General features: G+C 43.2%; 1 protein-coding gene across 1 annotated transcript in view; it reads left to right on the top strand.

Moving 5' to 3' along the window:
- slco3a1a (solute carrier organic anion transporter family member 3A1a) overlaps nt 1-12910 on the top strand; it is a 147816-nt gene extending 134906 nt beyond the window's left edge. The window contains exons 9-11 of the mRNA XM_067971151.1: nt 3129-3304; nt 4591-4655; nt 11717-12910. Coding sequence (XP_067827252.1) covers nt 3129-3304; nt 4591-4655; nt 11717-12102 — 627 coding nt within the window. The 3' untranslated portion in view covers nt 12103-12910. The remainder of the gene's footprint in view (nt 1-3128; nt 3305-4590; nt 4656-11716) is intronic.
- Nucleotides 12911-16080: the final 3170 nt, after the last annotated feature.

Consider the following 16080-nt stretch of genomic DNA (forward strand, 5'->3'; position numbering starts at 1 on the left):
GGCCTCTGACCTCTTCTTGTGTCAACCTAAAGCCAGGCAGCAGATGGGGCAAAGCGGTGGCCTATGGATACTGTCTGAGGGATGCTCAATTGTTGTCCTCTCCCCTCTTACTCCCTTCTGCCTGTCTGCTCCCTCTCATAGGGTTGCCAACCTACCAGGACTGCCCTGGAGTCGGCAATATTTAAAGATTAATCTCTGGGACATTGCCACGAACAACCCAGGAGAAAAATCATAGGGGCATTAAAAAATTGTGTTTCTTTAAAAATTTTCTTTGAACACTTCTGTTTATTTGTTATAAAAATAATGGACATGGGGGAAAAGAAGCTGTTTGACTGACAGTCAAGAACCATCCAATCGGGTAATGAAGAGTCTATTCGCTTTCCAATTGGCATGGAAAGGCGGTGCACCGCGAGTATGGATATGTTGGGTGACCAATGGCAGGAATATTGGAGAGGGCGGGGCGGTTGGAGGCAGGAGGTCATGTGATGAAACCTCCAGGAATTGGAGTACTGTGAGCAGTTCTGGGCACCGCACCTTCGGAAGGACATATTGGCCTTGGAGGGGGTGCAGTGCAGGTTTACTAGAATGATGCCCGGACTTCAAGGGTTAAGTTACGAGGAGAGATTACACAAATTGGGGTTGTATTCTCTAGAGTTTCGAAGGTTAAGGGGTGATCTGATCGAAGTTTATAAGATATTAAGGGGAACAGATAGGGTGGATAGAGAGAAACTATTTCCGCTGGTTGGGGATTTTAGGAGTAGGGGGCACAGTCTAAAAATTAGAGCCAGACCTTTCAGGAGCGAGATTAGAAAACATTTCTACACACAAAGGGTTGTAGAAATTTGGAACTCTCTTCTGCAAACGGCAATTGATACTAGCTCAATTGCTAAATTTAAATCGGAGATAGATAGCTTTTTGGCAACCAAAGGTATTAAGGGATATGGAGTTAGATCACAGATCAGCCATGATCTTATCAAATGGCGGAGCAGGCACGAGGGGCTGAATGGCCTACTCCTGTTCCTATGTTCCTATGTTAGTCCAACCAGAGTTGGCAACCCTATCCCTCTGTGAACTCAATGCTTGCCCCTCCCTTCCCAATCTCTCTCTATCTTATTTAATTCTGAATTTCTCCATTCTAGTCCACAGCTGTGTTATGAGGGAAAAAAAAATCATCGGGTAGCGTGTTTCCCTACAATTGGGCAGTTCCAGGTCCAGTCAGAAATTAGAGCCTCCGTTAAAACAAACAGGGCCCCTCTGCCGTGAACTTGCTTTCTGCCCAGTAGTGTGTTCCACAGGAAGAGGACCATTATTTTTCCAATACCACTAACAGATTTTTAAAATCATTATCTCCGGTGCTCATGGATTTATACAGATTGGGTTCAGATTTCTCCCCACTGCCACTGATGGGTGCTCAGCTGACTCTGATTGGAAGTGGAGTCCTAGCCCTAGCACAACGTACTTCCTCTGTCCCCAAGCCTTGCTCTCTTTCTGTGAGCTCATTCCCAGGACGCCTCGAATCAACCTCACTCTCTTTCTCTGTTCCCGTCATTTAACTCAGATTCCCCCCACACTATGCAAGAAACCATAGCTGGTAAATCCAGAGTTATTGTAAATACCTTGAGCCATTTTATTGGATCAACACATTGCTCAAGGCAGGTTTCAGCTGCTTGGGGTGGGGTTTGTAGGGAAACATAGAATATAGGAGCAGGAGTAGGCCATTCGGCCCTTCAAGCCTGCTCCGCCATTCATTATGATCATGGCTGATCCTCTATCTCATTACCATATTCCCGTTATCTCCCCATACCCCTTGATGTCTTCTCTGTCTAGAAATCTACCTCTCTCCTTCTTACATATGTTCAGTGACTCGGCCCCCACAGCCTTCTGTGGTAGAGAATTCCACAGGTTCACCACCCTCTGAGTGAAGAAATTTCTCCTCATCTCAGTCCTAGAAATTTCTTCACTCAGATGTTGGTGTATTGGAGTATCCGGGAGGTCATACCCAAGGTCAGGGGTGCTCCCAAGGTCACACTGGGTTTGTCAGGCAGAACTGGGGAAAGTTATTGATGTGATTGGATGGGAAATGTTTAGATGTTTACATCTCAGAGATTTTATTTTCTCTGCAACATAACTGGGCAGGTTTTAGTTTGAAAGATGTGATTGGGTGGGGTTTCTTCTTGGTGAAAAGTAATTGGGAAAAAAAGGTTTTGCACAACATGATTAATGAATAACAAAAGTAGAGAATAACCAATTGGAAAGGAGACAAACAGTCAAAGCATTTAACCAATTAGGAAGAAGAAAATTGATGAACCAAATGTGGGCAACAGATTCAACATATGTGACAGACACAAGTTTATTATGAAGAAATATTTTTTACATAGACATTGGGGATGTACTTTGAGCAAAAAGTACCTCCCCAAGACAATCCTGCCTCTTCAATAACTACCTACCAGTGGGATTCCTCTGAGAGGAGATAGAGATGAGGTACAAAGGTGGTTCCAGATGTCAGGAATTTAAGATAGGAGGAAAGGTTAAGGAAGTTGAGCCTTTTTTTTGGGAAAAGAGGACACTTTGAGGTGACCTAGCTGAAGTTTTCAACAATATGACAAAATTACTGAGGCGAAGGCTTCAAGTACCAGGGGTCACGAGATAAAAATGGAGGAAGTTATGAGTAAGGGAAGTCAGGGAACTTTTTGACCCAAAAGATTATAAAGGTTTAGGGCGAGTTACCAGGAAAGGATAATGAAGCAAATAGTATAAGCGGGCTCAAGAGCCAATGAGTCATATTTCTGGGGAGCGTGAACATTGATTGGTATAGTGAGCAGGTGGGCAGTGGGATTGACCTATCAAAAAGGGACAGGCTTGTTGTGGATACTGGCCTTTTCCTGTAAACGCTCATAAACCCTGCTCGTTTGGGTAAGTAACACACCTGGTGACCTGGACTATGTACAGTGCTTTTCATGCAGCAGTTATTCTGAATGCATTTGGATTTCTGCCCCTCATAAGAAAATCATATCTAAAAGAGATTGGTGTACTCTGCCACAGATTTCTCAACGACAGAAAGGCTTACTTCAAATGCTCGGAACTGTGTCAAGCTTCTTTTGTTATCCGCTGTGATTATATGTTTACAGAATCTCACCGCCTGTGCTTGTCTGAACATTGGCCCCATCAAGAATGCCACAGTAATCGCTGGCAAGTGTCCGAGCCCGGGCTGTCAAGAGGCTTTCTTGACCTTCATGTGTGTGATGTGCTTTTGCAGTCTCATTGGAGCCATGGCCCAGACACCAGCCATCATTATACTCATCAGGTAGGCCCCACTGCACCACCTTACACAAGCTTTAACTGTTACCTGATTGCTTTAAATGAATATACATAACTGTAGTTGCCCTAGTGGGAAAAACACAACTGCTTGGTGTCGCTCTGAAGCCTTATAAGACCAGAAGATGCCAGGTTCAAATCCTGGCCTGTGCTCAATTAGTTGATTTCAACTAAGGGGAGTGGTTGGGACTTAACAGTTGGTCTCAACACAACAGGCCAGGATACGAGCATCCTCATTGCTACTGTGGACCTCAGGTACTGATTTCCTTGCGGCTATCACCAGATCAGCACATGGGGCCCATTGTAGAAGAGACACGTTTATAGGTAAGTGAGGTACACTTGTTCCAACCAGACAGAGCACTGATGTTCCTTTAAAATCTATATAATTCCCACACTTCTCTTGGCATATTACTGTGGGATTAGAGGAAAACTTTAAATAAAATAATGGAAGAAAAATTCATAGGCCTGGGATTGACAGGGGTAGGAAATGGAAAAATGTTACAGTGGTGCAGTGGCAGAAACTCTTGAGGTTGGGGGGAGCTCAACTCTGCATCTAACCTGTGCTGTATCTGACCTGGGAGGGCTTGATGGGTCCACGGAGAGGGATCTTTAATTAGCATCATGCTGCACCAGACCTTGGAATATTTGATGGGCATAGTGTAAAGGGAGCTTTATGCTGTATGTTTACCTGACCTGAAAGTGCTTAATGCTGATGCTGGGTGCCTGACATTGGAAAGTTTTCCATTCCTTTTAACTTGGATTTCGTACATTGCTGACAAAAAAATATATTTTTCAACACAAAAAAAAGACAATGAAGATGTATAATCTACAGGAAAAGTCTCATTATGATTTTGAAAGCTGTGCTGCGAGTGGCAGTGCAGAAATATTTAACCTCATGCTCAACTTTCTTAGTATTAATTCATTTTGCCCGTTCATTTTAAGAGATGCACACGGAATAGCAAGTAAGCAAACTGCACAGTACACGCTTAAATCTTTCATTTTGTAAAGAATCACAGTATCACAGATATCAAAAGATCTGAGATATCATAGCTGGAAATCAATGACCCAGAAAATAACAAAACATCCATCTGGAACCTCAGTTTTAATTTTGTTTCCCTCTGGCTTTGGGTCATCTCTTTGAAGTGGTTTGTAATTTGTGAAATAAATAATTGCAATGGATGTAACCAGTCGCATTGCAGTTGCAGGACAAATTGATTGTGAGCATGTTAATTAACATCCATTCAATCTGCTCATGTGTTTCTTGTTTTCCTGCAGGGCGGTTAATCCCGAGCTCAAGTCATATGCGCTGGGAGTTCTGTTCCTACTTTTGCGATTGCTCGGTGAGTTTCTGCAAATCTGGTTTCTCTTAAATTGAGAAAGCTGGGTGGGGGGCCATGTTGGAAGACACCGCCAAGATGGAAAAGAGTAGGAGAGAAGATGAGATAAACCAAGAATTAACGGTTAAGTGACGCCTAGCTTTGGTATTAAAAGATTGTTGGGGAAAGGGAAGACAGAGAGGCAGGAATTTTTGTCATTTTAAGGAATGAATGTTAGAATTAGAAATGGGGTGATGAACCTTGATTTCAACACAATAAGGATGCAGAAGGAAGAGTGTGTAAGAGGACATACTTGGAGCTTGGAAGGAACAGTGGAAAGCTCAAAAGGAGCGATGACCATAACAAAGAGAGACAAGAAAGGCTACAATAGACCAAGAAAGACTGGAGACTTCAACTGAGAGAAGAATTGCCCATCAGGCAAAAGCTTTTTCTTGCACCTTGATCAGGAGTGTGAGAGGGGTTAGATATAGGAGAACTATTCATGTCTGGGACAGAAGAGTTCCGGAGTAGAAAAGAAGTGCTTGGCTCAAAAATGGAAAGGAAATTTGTACAACGCAACCTCAGGGGTGTGGGGGTTCCATTTTGAGATCAGAGAAGGCAGCAAGGCCAAGAATGTCACATTTTGTATTGCTGCAAAGGTGAGAAATGAAGTACAAGAGTGTGGATCATTCCGCTCCAGGTAAAAGCACCACGGAATAAGAAACAGTCTCTCAAATCAAGCTGACCCATAACAATGCTTCAGCCTTGGCTCAGTGGTAGCACTCTTGCCTTTGAGTTGGACGGTTGTGGGTTTTAGCCCCACTCCAGAGCCTTGAGTGCATAATCTAGGCTAATGCTGGAATCCATTATTAAGGAAGTGGTAACAGGGCAATTCGAAAATCATAATATGATTAGGCAGAGTCAACATGGTTTTATAAAAGGGAAATCATGTTTGACAAATTTATTAGAATTTTTTGAGGATATAACTAGCAGGGTAGATAAAGGGGAACCAGTGGATGTCGTATATTTGGATTTTTAAAAGGCATTTGAGAAGGTGCCACATAAAAGGTTGTTACACAAGATAAGGGCTCATGGGGTTGGGGGGTAACATATTAGCATCGACAGAGGATTGGTTAACGGACAAAAAAAAAAGTAGGGATGAATGGGTCATTTTCAGTTTGGCAGGCTGTAACAAGTGGGGTCCGCAAGGATCTCTGCTTGGGCCTCAGCTATTTACAATCTATATTAATGACTTAGATGAAGGGACCGAGTGTAATGTATCCAAGCTAGATGGGAAAGTAAGCTGTGAGGACACAGAATCGGCAAAGGGATATAGACATGTTAAGTGAGTGGGCAAGAAGGTGGCAGATGGAGTATAATGTGGGGAAATGTGAGGTTATTCACTTTGGTAGGAAGAATAGAAAAACATAACATTTTTTGAATGGTGAGAAACTATTAAATGTGTGTTCAGAGAGACTTGGGTGTCCTTGTACAAGAAATACAAAAATTTAGCATGCAGGTACAGCAAGCAATTAGGAAGGCAAATGGCATGTTGGCCTTTATTGCAAGGGAGTTGGAGTACAAGAGTAGGAAGTCTTATTACAATTGTACAGGGCTTTGGTGAGACCTTACCTGGAGTACTGCATATAGTTTTGGTCTCATTATCTAAGGAAGGATATACTTGCCTTGGAGGTGGTGCAACGAAGGTTCACTAGATTAATTCTTGGGTGAGAGGGTTGTCCTATGAAGAGAGGTTGAATAGAATGGGCCTATATTCTCTGGAGTTTAGAAGAATGAGAGGTGATCTCATTGACACATAAGATAATGAGGGGGCTTGATAGGGTAGATGCTGAGAGACTGTTTCCCATGGCTGGAGCGTCTAGAACTAGGAGGCATCATGGCAGGATAAGGGGTCAGCCATTTAAGGCTGAGATGAGGAGGAATTTCTTCACTCAGAGGGTTGTGAATCTTTGGAATTCTCTACCCCAGAGGACAGTAGATGCTGAGTTGTTGAGTATATTTAAGACTGAGATAGATGGATTTTTGGACTCTAGGGGAATCAAGGGATTATGGGGATCGGGCAGGAAAGTAGAGTTGAGGTCGAAGATGAGCCATGATCTGATTGAATGGCGGAGCGGGGCCAAGTGGCCTACTCTTGCTCCTATTTCTTATGTTCTTATCTAATGCTTCAATGCAGTACTAAGGGAGTGCTGCACTGTCAGAGTGCCTTTCAGATGAGACGTTAAACCAAGGCTCTGTCTGCCTTCTCAGGTGAATGTAAATAAGATCCCATGGCATTATTTGAAGAAAAGCAGGAGATTTTAGGTATAAGGTGTACAAGGTTCATTCAGCGATCCTGCACTGCCAATGTTGGGCCTTACTCGACAAGAGCCCCAGGAACAGAGAGTGTACATAACTGTGTTGTATCCCTATTCCCCACCCATGCTCCCTTAGAGTGGTAGCCCTGCCAGGCTCACTGAATTTGCCCTCGTATTGTTTAATATTGAATTCTATACCTGCAGTAATTACAGTGCCAATCCACCTCTCCATTACATTGACTGTGCTACGTTATAAGGTCAGAGAGCTGATTGAAATCAATTACTTAGTTGAAACTGTTGAAATCTGATTCTCTTAAAGAATTCAAGAAGTTACATTATGCCCCAGCTGCTTCAGTATTTATTGATCAATTCTAAATTGTTTGCTTTCTCAGCAACTTGTATAAATCATTAAAAAAACCAAACTACTTAGCACTTCAGTATTCGTTGCCGCATTGCTCGGAGTCACAATATTTTGTGAAAGTATTTGCTGCATGTTGCCTGCAGAAGGGCCAATGTTTTCTGTTAGTGATCAAATTAATCTTAAAGTAACCTTTCGCCTCCTCCATTTTACATCCATCTTCCATTTTCCCCAGTACCATATCTATTATTCAGGCACGAATTCAGCCTGAAGCTCCGTGTTCTTGCTTGGATTCTTGGCTGACTCTTCAAGATAATCCAGTGATGTTAACCCTTAAGTGTTGCCCTCTGGTATCTCACCCAAGTGGCTATTCCTGGTTTTCAAGCCAAGACAAAGTGGGGTGAGGGGGGGACTTTTCTGTGTATGCACTGGTGGCAGAGAATCTCGCTCGCCACAGCACGTATCGGCCATTACACTCTGAGCGATGGCGGATGATTTGATTGTGAGGGATGCGGGCATCATGGCGAAACCTTGTCCTGTTCGCAACTGACACCCACACATGCGCATCTAGCAGGGGCCATTGATCAGGACTGGGAGCAGGGTTGCCAACCCTCCAGGTCTCCAGGCATTAAAGACTAACCTTCAGGACGCTGCTGCGAGCAACCCGGGAGAAAAGTCATATGGACATGAATAAATATTGTGGTTTTTAAAAAAAATTTCTTTGAACACTTTTGTTTATCAATTAGACCAGAACAAACACTGTTTGACTGACTGTCAAGGTCATCCAATCAGGTAATGAAGAGTCCGTTGGCTTTCCGATTGGCGTGGGAAGGCTGTGCATCGGGCGATCAATGGTGGGAGTGTGGGGGGGGGGGGGGGTGGGGCAGTTGGAGGCAGGAGGTCATGTGATGATACCTCCAGGAACATGTCCAACCAGAGTCAGCGACCGTAAGTCGGAGCCCTGCCTGACGCCCCTAGAGCCACTACTTGCATGATGCAGAGGCCAATTGTAGTGTCCTTACCATCATCGTGGCTGAGAGCAGCTGACTCAGCACAAATTGACCTGACCTTTCTTTAATATCGCCAGGGCCGCCATTTTGGAATCTGGTCTCCAAGCAATTAGACTGTCCCAGCAACACCACTGTAACTTATACATAAATAATTTGGAAAGTTCCTGCAAAGGTGGTTCCATCTTTTTTTTTAATTTAAAAAAAAATTCTTAATTAGGCCCAAGTCAAAGCACACTCCTGCCTTTGCACAGACCACAATGTAACATGCCATCATCTGTTATAAGATTCTTGTATTATAACAAGTCAGTGGTTTAGTACCATACAGGCCACAAAGATCCCTGCTTCCATCTCTGGTCTGCACTGAGTTTGAGGGTGCAGATACATATTACAGACTCTAAATCTCACTCTGCCCACCATTAGAGGAACTATGGACCCATGAGACACATAATGCAGAGCTCTACTCCACGGACACTAAATATTTCATGTCTCGAGAATGTGGATGGGCATGTTCACTTTCTCAAAATAAAGTTTATAAATGTGCCCAGCAAACCCCCCACCCCAATCATTTTTAATACCCAAATTTACATCACACTGGAGATATACTCCACACAGCGTCAATCACAAGTTTTGAGACTGTCTCACCAAGGGAGTTTAGTGCATTTTGGAATCAGATTGGGACCTGATGACAGACTTGTGCAGTCACCTTTGTGTCGATGTGCAGCTGAAACTGGTTCATATTGATGTGAAAATGCCAGTATAACTAAAATGGAGGGTAATTAATGGGCAGGAAATTGTCTAAATAAAAATTGAAAACATTATTAAATTCCTGAATCCAGGTTAAATTCTACTAAAATTAGCTGAAAGGATTTTAAAATTCATTTGACATAAATACAATCTGCTTAATTTGAATTACCCATTAATTCAAATCAAAATTGTGCAGAAAACACCTCCTGTGCTGTTTCATTAAAATTGCTTAATTTGCACCACTGCATTATCCTATTTTATTTTGAACAAAAGACGACTTTAAATTAACAAGACTAGGCTAGACGTATAATACAATCATAGAATAGAATCGTTGCAGCACAGAAGGAGGCCATTCAGCCCATCGAGCCTGTGCCGGCTCTTTGTAAGAGCCATCCAGTTAGCCCCATTCCCCTGCTCTTTCCCCGTAGCCCTGCAATTTTTTTCCCTGCAAGGCATTCATTTTAATGACGTTGACCCTCTGTGGGAGTCTGGTGCATCTGGTCAACCTTGGACTGTTAACCCAGTAAAAACTTGCGAGAAGAGGGTTAATCTGCAATCTTAAATATCTAACAGCTCGATTAACTCAACTGTTATTTGGATGGAGAGAGGTCCAATGCTGCATTCTTTCCATTGGCAAAAGGTTCATTTAATACCCAAGGAATCAGAGTCTCACAGCACAGAGGGAGGCCATTCAGCCAGTCATGCCTGTGCCAGCTAAGGTTTAAAGGAATGTTTAATGTTGAGACTATTGGCGAGAGACATCAAAGGCCTTAAGATTTGATGTGGAATGTCAGTAACGTAAAATAATATTGTAAGTTAAATTGCTACACTCCCTTTATGCCAGAATGCAGCCCAGTTGCTATTCAAGGTTCATGGTTCAATTGCTCATGCAAACAGCAAATTAGCTCGATTGTTACTAAATGATGCAAAACTTGCCACTGCAGGAGGTGCCATTATCTGTCCCTGATAAAGGACAATGGTTTTCCCACAATGGTGTTAGGTAGGGAATTCCAGGATTTTAACCCAGCAATAATGAAGGAATGGGTGTGCGTGCCCAAGTCGGGATGGTGTGTAACCTGAAGGTAGTGATGTTCCCATAATCTTGCTGCTCTTGTCCTTTTTTGGTCATAGAGATCACAGGGCTGGGAGGTGCTGGCAGAGTCACCTTGCTGAGATGCTGCAGTGCATCATGTAGATAGTACATACAGTATCCACAGTGCACCAGTGGTGGAGGGGGTGGGTATTGAGTACCAATTAAGTGGACTGCTCTGTGTTGGATGCTCAATTCAATGATCTGAGCGCTAGAATGGTTCTAGTCACCCTTTTCTGTTCCTTGTCAATGCTGAACTAGATGCAGTACTCTAAGAGTTATCTATAAAGTCTTAATATTAATTAGTTGGACTTCTTTTCTATGAATCCAACTGTACATGGAACATTTTATTTTATGCTGATTACCAATAATCTGTCAAATATCATACCCAAGTCTTCCTGTTTTATCTGCCCGATTGTAGCCTTGACTGAGTGTTTAGATTCACTTGGCTTAGCAGTTATCTGAATTACCTTACATTTACATGAATATCATGTGCACTCATCTGCTGAAGTATGATTCCCTTTTGAGTGATATCCCTCTCTCCTCAGTATATCTTACTTTCCTGCACAGTTCTGATTGCATTTGAGAAGGTCATTAGTAAATATTATGAAAAAACCAGACAACATTTCAGAACTGATCTAATTGAGATTCCATTAATCACTGGTTGGGACTTCTACTATTCGTATTCATGACGACTCTCTGTTTCTTCATGCAAAGCCAGTTTTCTATTCAATTTGCGACTTGATTCCATGAGCCTCACCTTTGTTACGTCTCTTGTGGAGCAGCTTGTTAAATGCTTCTGAAAGTCAAGCAATACGGCATCAATCATGTTTCCATCCACTATCTTGATCACATCCTCAAACAAATGTCATCAGATTTTCTAAGCACGTCATCTTTCTCATCAATTCGTACTAGTTCTCATTTTTTAAAAAACCTTTGATCCTCAATTGCTCCATTTGTAATGAGTGCAAGTATCTTTCCCATTATCAACATCAAACTAACTGGTCTCCGATTCACAGAAAGGTACCTCTGCTTCGTTGAAGATTGGAATCACATTTACTATTTTGCTGTCTTTCTGCTTCCAAGGAACTGTAAAGAATGTCGTCCGGACAACCCCATTTCTCCACAGTCACTTCCTTAAGCACTTTCAGACAAATTCCTCAGGACCCAAACAGCTGTTTTAAAAGTTCATTCCTTCATCAGTTCCCCTCATGGTTCAGTTGGGAATACGCTGCAGTGCATGGTACTGAGAAACGGATGGGAAGGGTACCCGGTTTGAGGCACAATCTGTGCTGAGTAAGCTCATCTCAAGTTAGGAGATAGTAGGGGTGCTACAACTCACCTCACGGCCCCTTGGCAAGTATCCGAGAAATCAGCCAGAAATTCACTCACAATTGTGAGGAAGCTGGCACCCATGGAATCTTACCCCAGCATGGGTCAGCAGCAGCAGAAAAAAAAACATTATAAATAAAATGTCAACCCTTTGATTAAATATCTTTTATCTGTGCTATTTGTTTTGTGTAACATTTGCCATTTTTTTTTTCTTCCTTTCTTCCCACTGACAGGTTTCATTCCTCCTCCTCTCATCTTTGGAGCTGGAATTGATTCAACTTGTTTGTTCTGGACCACGTTCTGCGGGGAGCTGGGAGCGTGTATGTTATACGATAACGTGGTTTATCGATATCTCTATGTCAGCATTGCCATCACTCTGAAGACTTTTGCATTCATCATGTACACGACGACCTGGCAGTGTTTGAGGAGAAACGCCGGAAAGTACATTAAAAACGATGAGGGAAATCTGCAGCAACTGACTGCAAGCGACCTTTATGCGTCAACCCTAACATTGGACACTGTAGGGAGGGACTCCAGCCAACCTCAATCACACAAGACCAAATTTATCTACAACCTTGAGGACCATGAATGGTGTGAAAATATGGAATCTGTCCTATAAAACATTTAAATTTATTTTGTACATTTTGTTTTCTTTGGACGGAGAAAAAGAAAGACGTAATAATGCCCGGGTGGTGCATTCTTAAACTTTTCAACAAAAACAACTTTTTCTTCATCGTCTTTTTTTCTAGGGCAAGGGCAGGACCTTATAATGACTGTGGAATGACTATTGAAAACTTTATAGCGTTTGTGTAAAAAAGGGGTTAATCAATGTTACCCACTAATATATTGTCAAAGGCCATAATCACAACTAATGTCTTGCTCGAGTGCCACTCTTTGGAATGCTGTGGTATGCTACACCACAGAGCGATGGGGCGCAGGTCTGAGCCTGCGACGTCCCTACGCAGTGACCTCCCGACTTCAATCGTGCTGCTGTGGGCAGTTTTCATGTGGAGACCAGGCACTTCCCCTACAGTAAATCTATAGGACCAATCGTTCTACCATAACAGGGCCCCTCTCACTTGCGGTATGGAAGCTGGGATAACACTAACTCCCCAAAAGCGTTCCCTTGCCGTCTTCATCTGGAGAGCAGGAAAAGGAGAGGGAGAAGAATCTCCCAACTCATCCAACATCCAACAGCTGGGCAGGCTGCGAATGGAAGCCCATCAGAGGCACAGTGAATATCAGATCTACCGAGGGCCACAGGTGAAGGAGAACCAGGCCACATGTGAGCTCTAGGCTGGATGATGCATGCCACTGAGTTCAATGAAAGCACCTTGACCAAAATAAAGAACAAAGGACCTCTGAAAAATGAGATTCTAACAAAGTCTGTGAACACTGTGTTCTCTTGTAAATAAATTTGTTAACTTCCCTGCACTTTGCAGTAGACAGGAGAAAGAGTTTGTCTTTCCAGTGTCAGTCAGAAACATTTGACTGCTGTCCTTGGATATAAAAGAAATCTACCTTGACACCTTAATTTTTTTCCCTAAAGGATTTGCTGTTTCTTATTCTTCTAGCCCTCAAAAAATGAATGCTTCAAAAGTTCTGTTTTAGAGTCTTGCCTGAAAGGTTGTATTTGAGTTTTAATGGCATTCCCCTGAGCTCCCTAATGGTTCAGTGAAAGTCACCAGTCTATTCAATGTTTGGTTCTCTATTTTTTGGGTCACCAGTGACTGACACACACAGAAACCATAGAATCATTCAGCACAGGAGGAGGCCATTCGGCCCATTGTGTCTGTGCCAGCTCTTTGAAAGAGCTATCCAATTAGTTCCACTCCCCGGCACTTTCCCCATAGCCCTGTGAATTTTTCCTTTTCAAGTATTTATCCAATTCCCTTTTGAAAGTTACTATTGAATCTGCTTCCACCACCCTTTCAGGCAGTGAATTCCAGATCATAACAACTCGCTGCGTAGAAAAAATTCTCCTAATTTCCCTCCCTGGATTTTTTTTGCCAATTATCTTCAATCTGTGTCCTCTGGCTACCGACCCTCCTGCCAGTAGAAACAGCTTCTCCCCATCTACTCGATCAAAACCCCTCATGATTTTGAACACCTCTACCAAATCCTTCCTTAACCTTCTCTGCTCTAAGGATTTAATGACCATCAAACCAAGTTACTGGGAAATCCACACAGATAGAGGTTCTCTCTGTCCAGTTTCTCCCTGTAGGGGCACACCCCATTTATCCAACCAAGTGCAGTGAGCAGTTCAGGTTGGCACAACCAAGACTTGGGGACCTCCAAGTGAACTCGGAGCTAAAACTATAGTCTACCAGCATCAAGCACTGGTAAGTGCCTCACTGTTGGTTCGACCAGGGTCGCGATACCTATTAAGCATTGACTTGCAGTTCTATTTAACTGTAGGGGATCACAGCTGAGCCCAATTCTACTATAACCTGACATTTCTCTCTCTCTCGCTCTCATACACACACACACACAATCATCTTCTCCAACGGGCTATTTGGTATTAAATCATTAGTGGGAACCCAAATTAAGTTCATTCCTTCTCTTTAACCCAGATGGACTGAGATCCATAGGGGCTCCCCAACTGCTTCCATTGTTGAGTTCAATCAGCTCAGCTCAGACCAGGGATTGAATCTGGCTCCTAAGGCTCAGCTGCACACTGGGCAGAGCATTTCCCAGTGGCGTCATCAGGACAGCCTACCAGAAATAAGCGAGGCGAGTGAGGGACAATTCGAACGGTCAGGTTCTCATTCAAGCAGACACAATCAGTACTTTACTTGTGACCATCTGTGTTACATCCTTCATAAAGTATAAGCACATATATAATACAACTGTATGAAGAGAAAAGCAATCTTGTATAATTATCAGACATTTTTCTGTCATCTTCAGAAGGTTGACCCTCACGTAAATAATTCCTCACAATTTTGTGAAGTGTGGTGAAGACCCTGGAGAAGTAACAAATGAGTATAGACACTGGTGTAAATGGAGCTAGAGGAAGGTGTTCTACTGAATTGCCACAAAAGTTTTCATTTTCTTAAAGTAAGCTACCTACAGGAGCGATTCGGTGACTGCGCTACCAGCGGGGACCGCAGATCAGAGAATTGGGATCAGCCCATGTTTCCTGTTTGGGGGGGGGGGGCAGGATTGCTGAATCATCCTTTATATGCACATTTGTGGTCAGCCGTGGCTCAGTTGGTAGCACTCCGAGTCAGAAGGTTTTAGGTTCAAGTCCCACCCCAGAGACTTGAGCACAAAATCTATGCTGACACTCCAGTACAGCACTGAGGGAGTACTGCACTGTCAGAGGTGCCGTCTTTCAAACGAGATGTTAAACCGAGCCCCGTCTGCCCTCTCAGGAGGAAAAAGATCCCATAACACTATTTTTAAGGAAGAGCAGTGGAGTTCCCCCTGGTGCCCTGGCCAATATTTATCCCTCAAACCAACATCACTAAAACAGATTATCTGGTCATTATCACATTGCTGTTTGTGGGAGCTTGCTGTGTGCAAATTGGCTGCCACGTTTTCTACATTTCAACAGTGACTACATTTGAAAAGTACTTAATTGGCTGTAAAGCGCTTTGGGACATCCTGAGTGTGAGAAAAGTGCTTTATAAATGCAAGTTCTTTCTTCATTTGTGGCTCTCAGTCCTCCTTGTTCCTGTGTTTTGAGCTTTCAGACTGCTGGTCAAAGACAGACTTGGAGAGGCATTTTGTACCGACTCTTACCTGCAGTGAGCTTCCTAACAAGGCATCATATCAGTGTCAATATGAAGTTTCACTACAGATAACATTCCTTCCATTTCGATGAGTTCCTCCATCTCATCAAAGGGAGGGGTGGGGGAGGGAAGGGAGCATCAGGCATGGGCGAGATGCCTCGACTCTGAGGAAGGATTATTCCTGGATCTCATGTCCCTGAAAATGGATAGAGTGGCATCGAGAGGGGTCTGGGGACATTTCATCTGCCCCTTTCTTACAGGCACAGATGGTATGTGTTGCCTTCGGGAGTCCAGAGAGGAGGGAACAAAAAGAATTGGGAGGGGAAATACCCTAAAAAATTAACTTCTTTCAAACATTTTCAGAAGGGGCCTTCCCTAGCTACTCTCCTAAACAGGAACCATGTTCTTGGGGGACATTGCAGGGTATAGCTGCTTTGCTGGTTGTACTTTAAGGCATCTTCCCGTCCTGTGACAGAGACTCATTTCACCGAGATTCACTGAGCCTTGCTGCCCTTACATCATATCTATGAAATATATGATTTCTTTCTTTCCTGTTTCTTTGGTCTCTCCTAACTGTGAATGAGGTCCCACGCATGCTGGCAATCTTCCCCCAGCCACTAGGAGGTGAGTTGAGTGGTCTACCAATGACTCTCCCTCTAATTTCCCCTCCTTCCCTGTATCCGTCCTCCACCTGTTGTTTCCCCATGCTGAGATACAATTGCAAACAATCCAGGATTTGACTCGTGTCTATGCTCAGGCTCACCTATTTCAGTCTCAAGCTCCAAATCTAATCTATCATGTTTTTTTTCCCCATCATGAGGCATATGCTGTAATACATTCCCTCAGGTAAGCTTTGGCTGCCT

This window comes from Heptranchias perlo, chromosome 34 (genome assembly GCF_035084215.1).
Source record: "Heptranchias perlo isolate sHepPer1 chromosome 34, sHepPer1.hap1, whole genome shotgun sequence".
NCBI lineage: Eukaryota > Metazoa > Chordata > Chondrichthyes > Hexanchiformes > Hexanchidae > Heptranchias > Heptranchias perlo.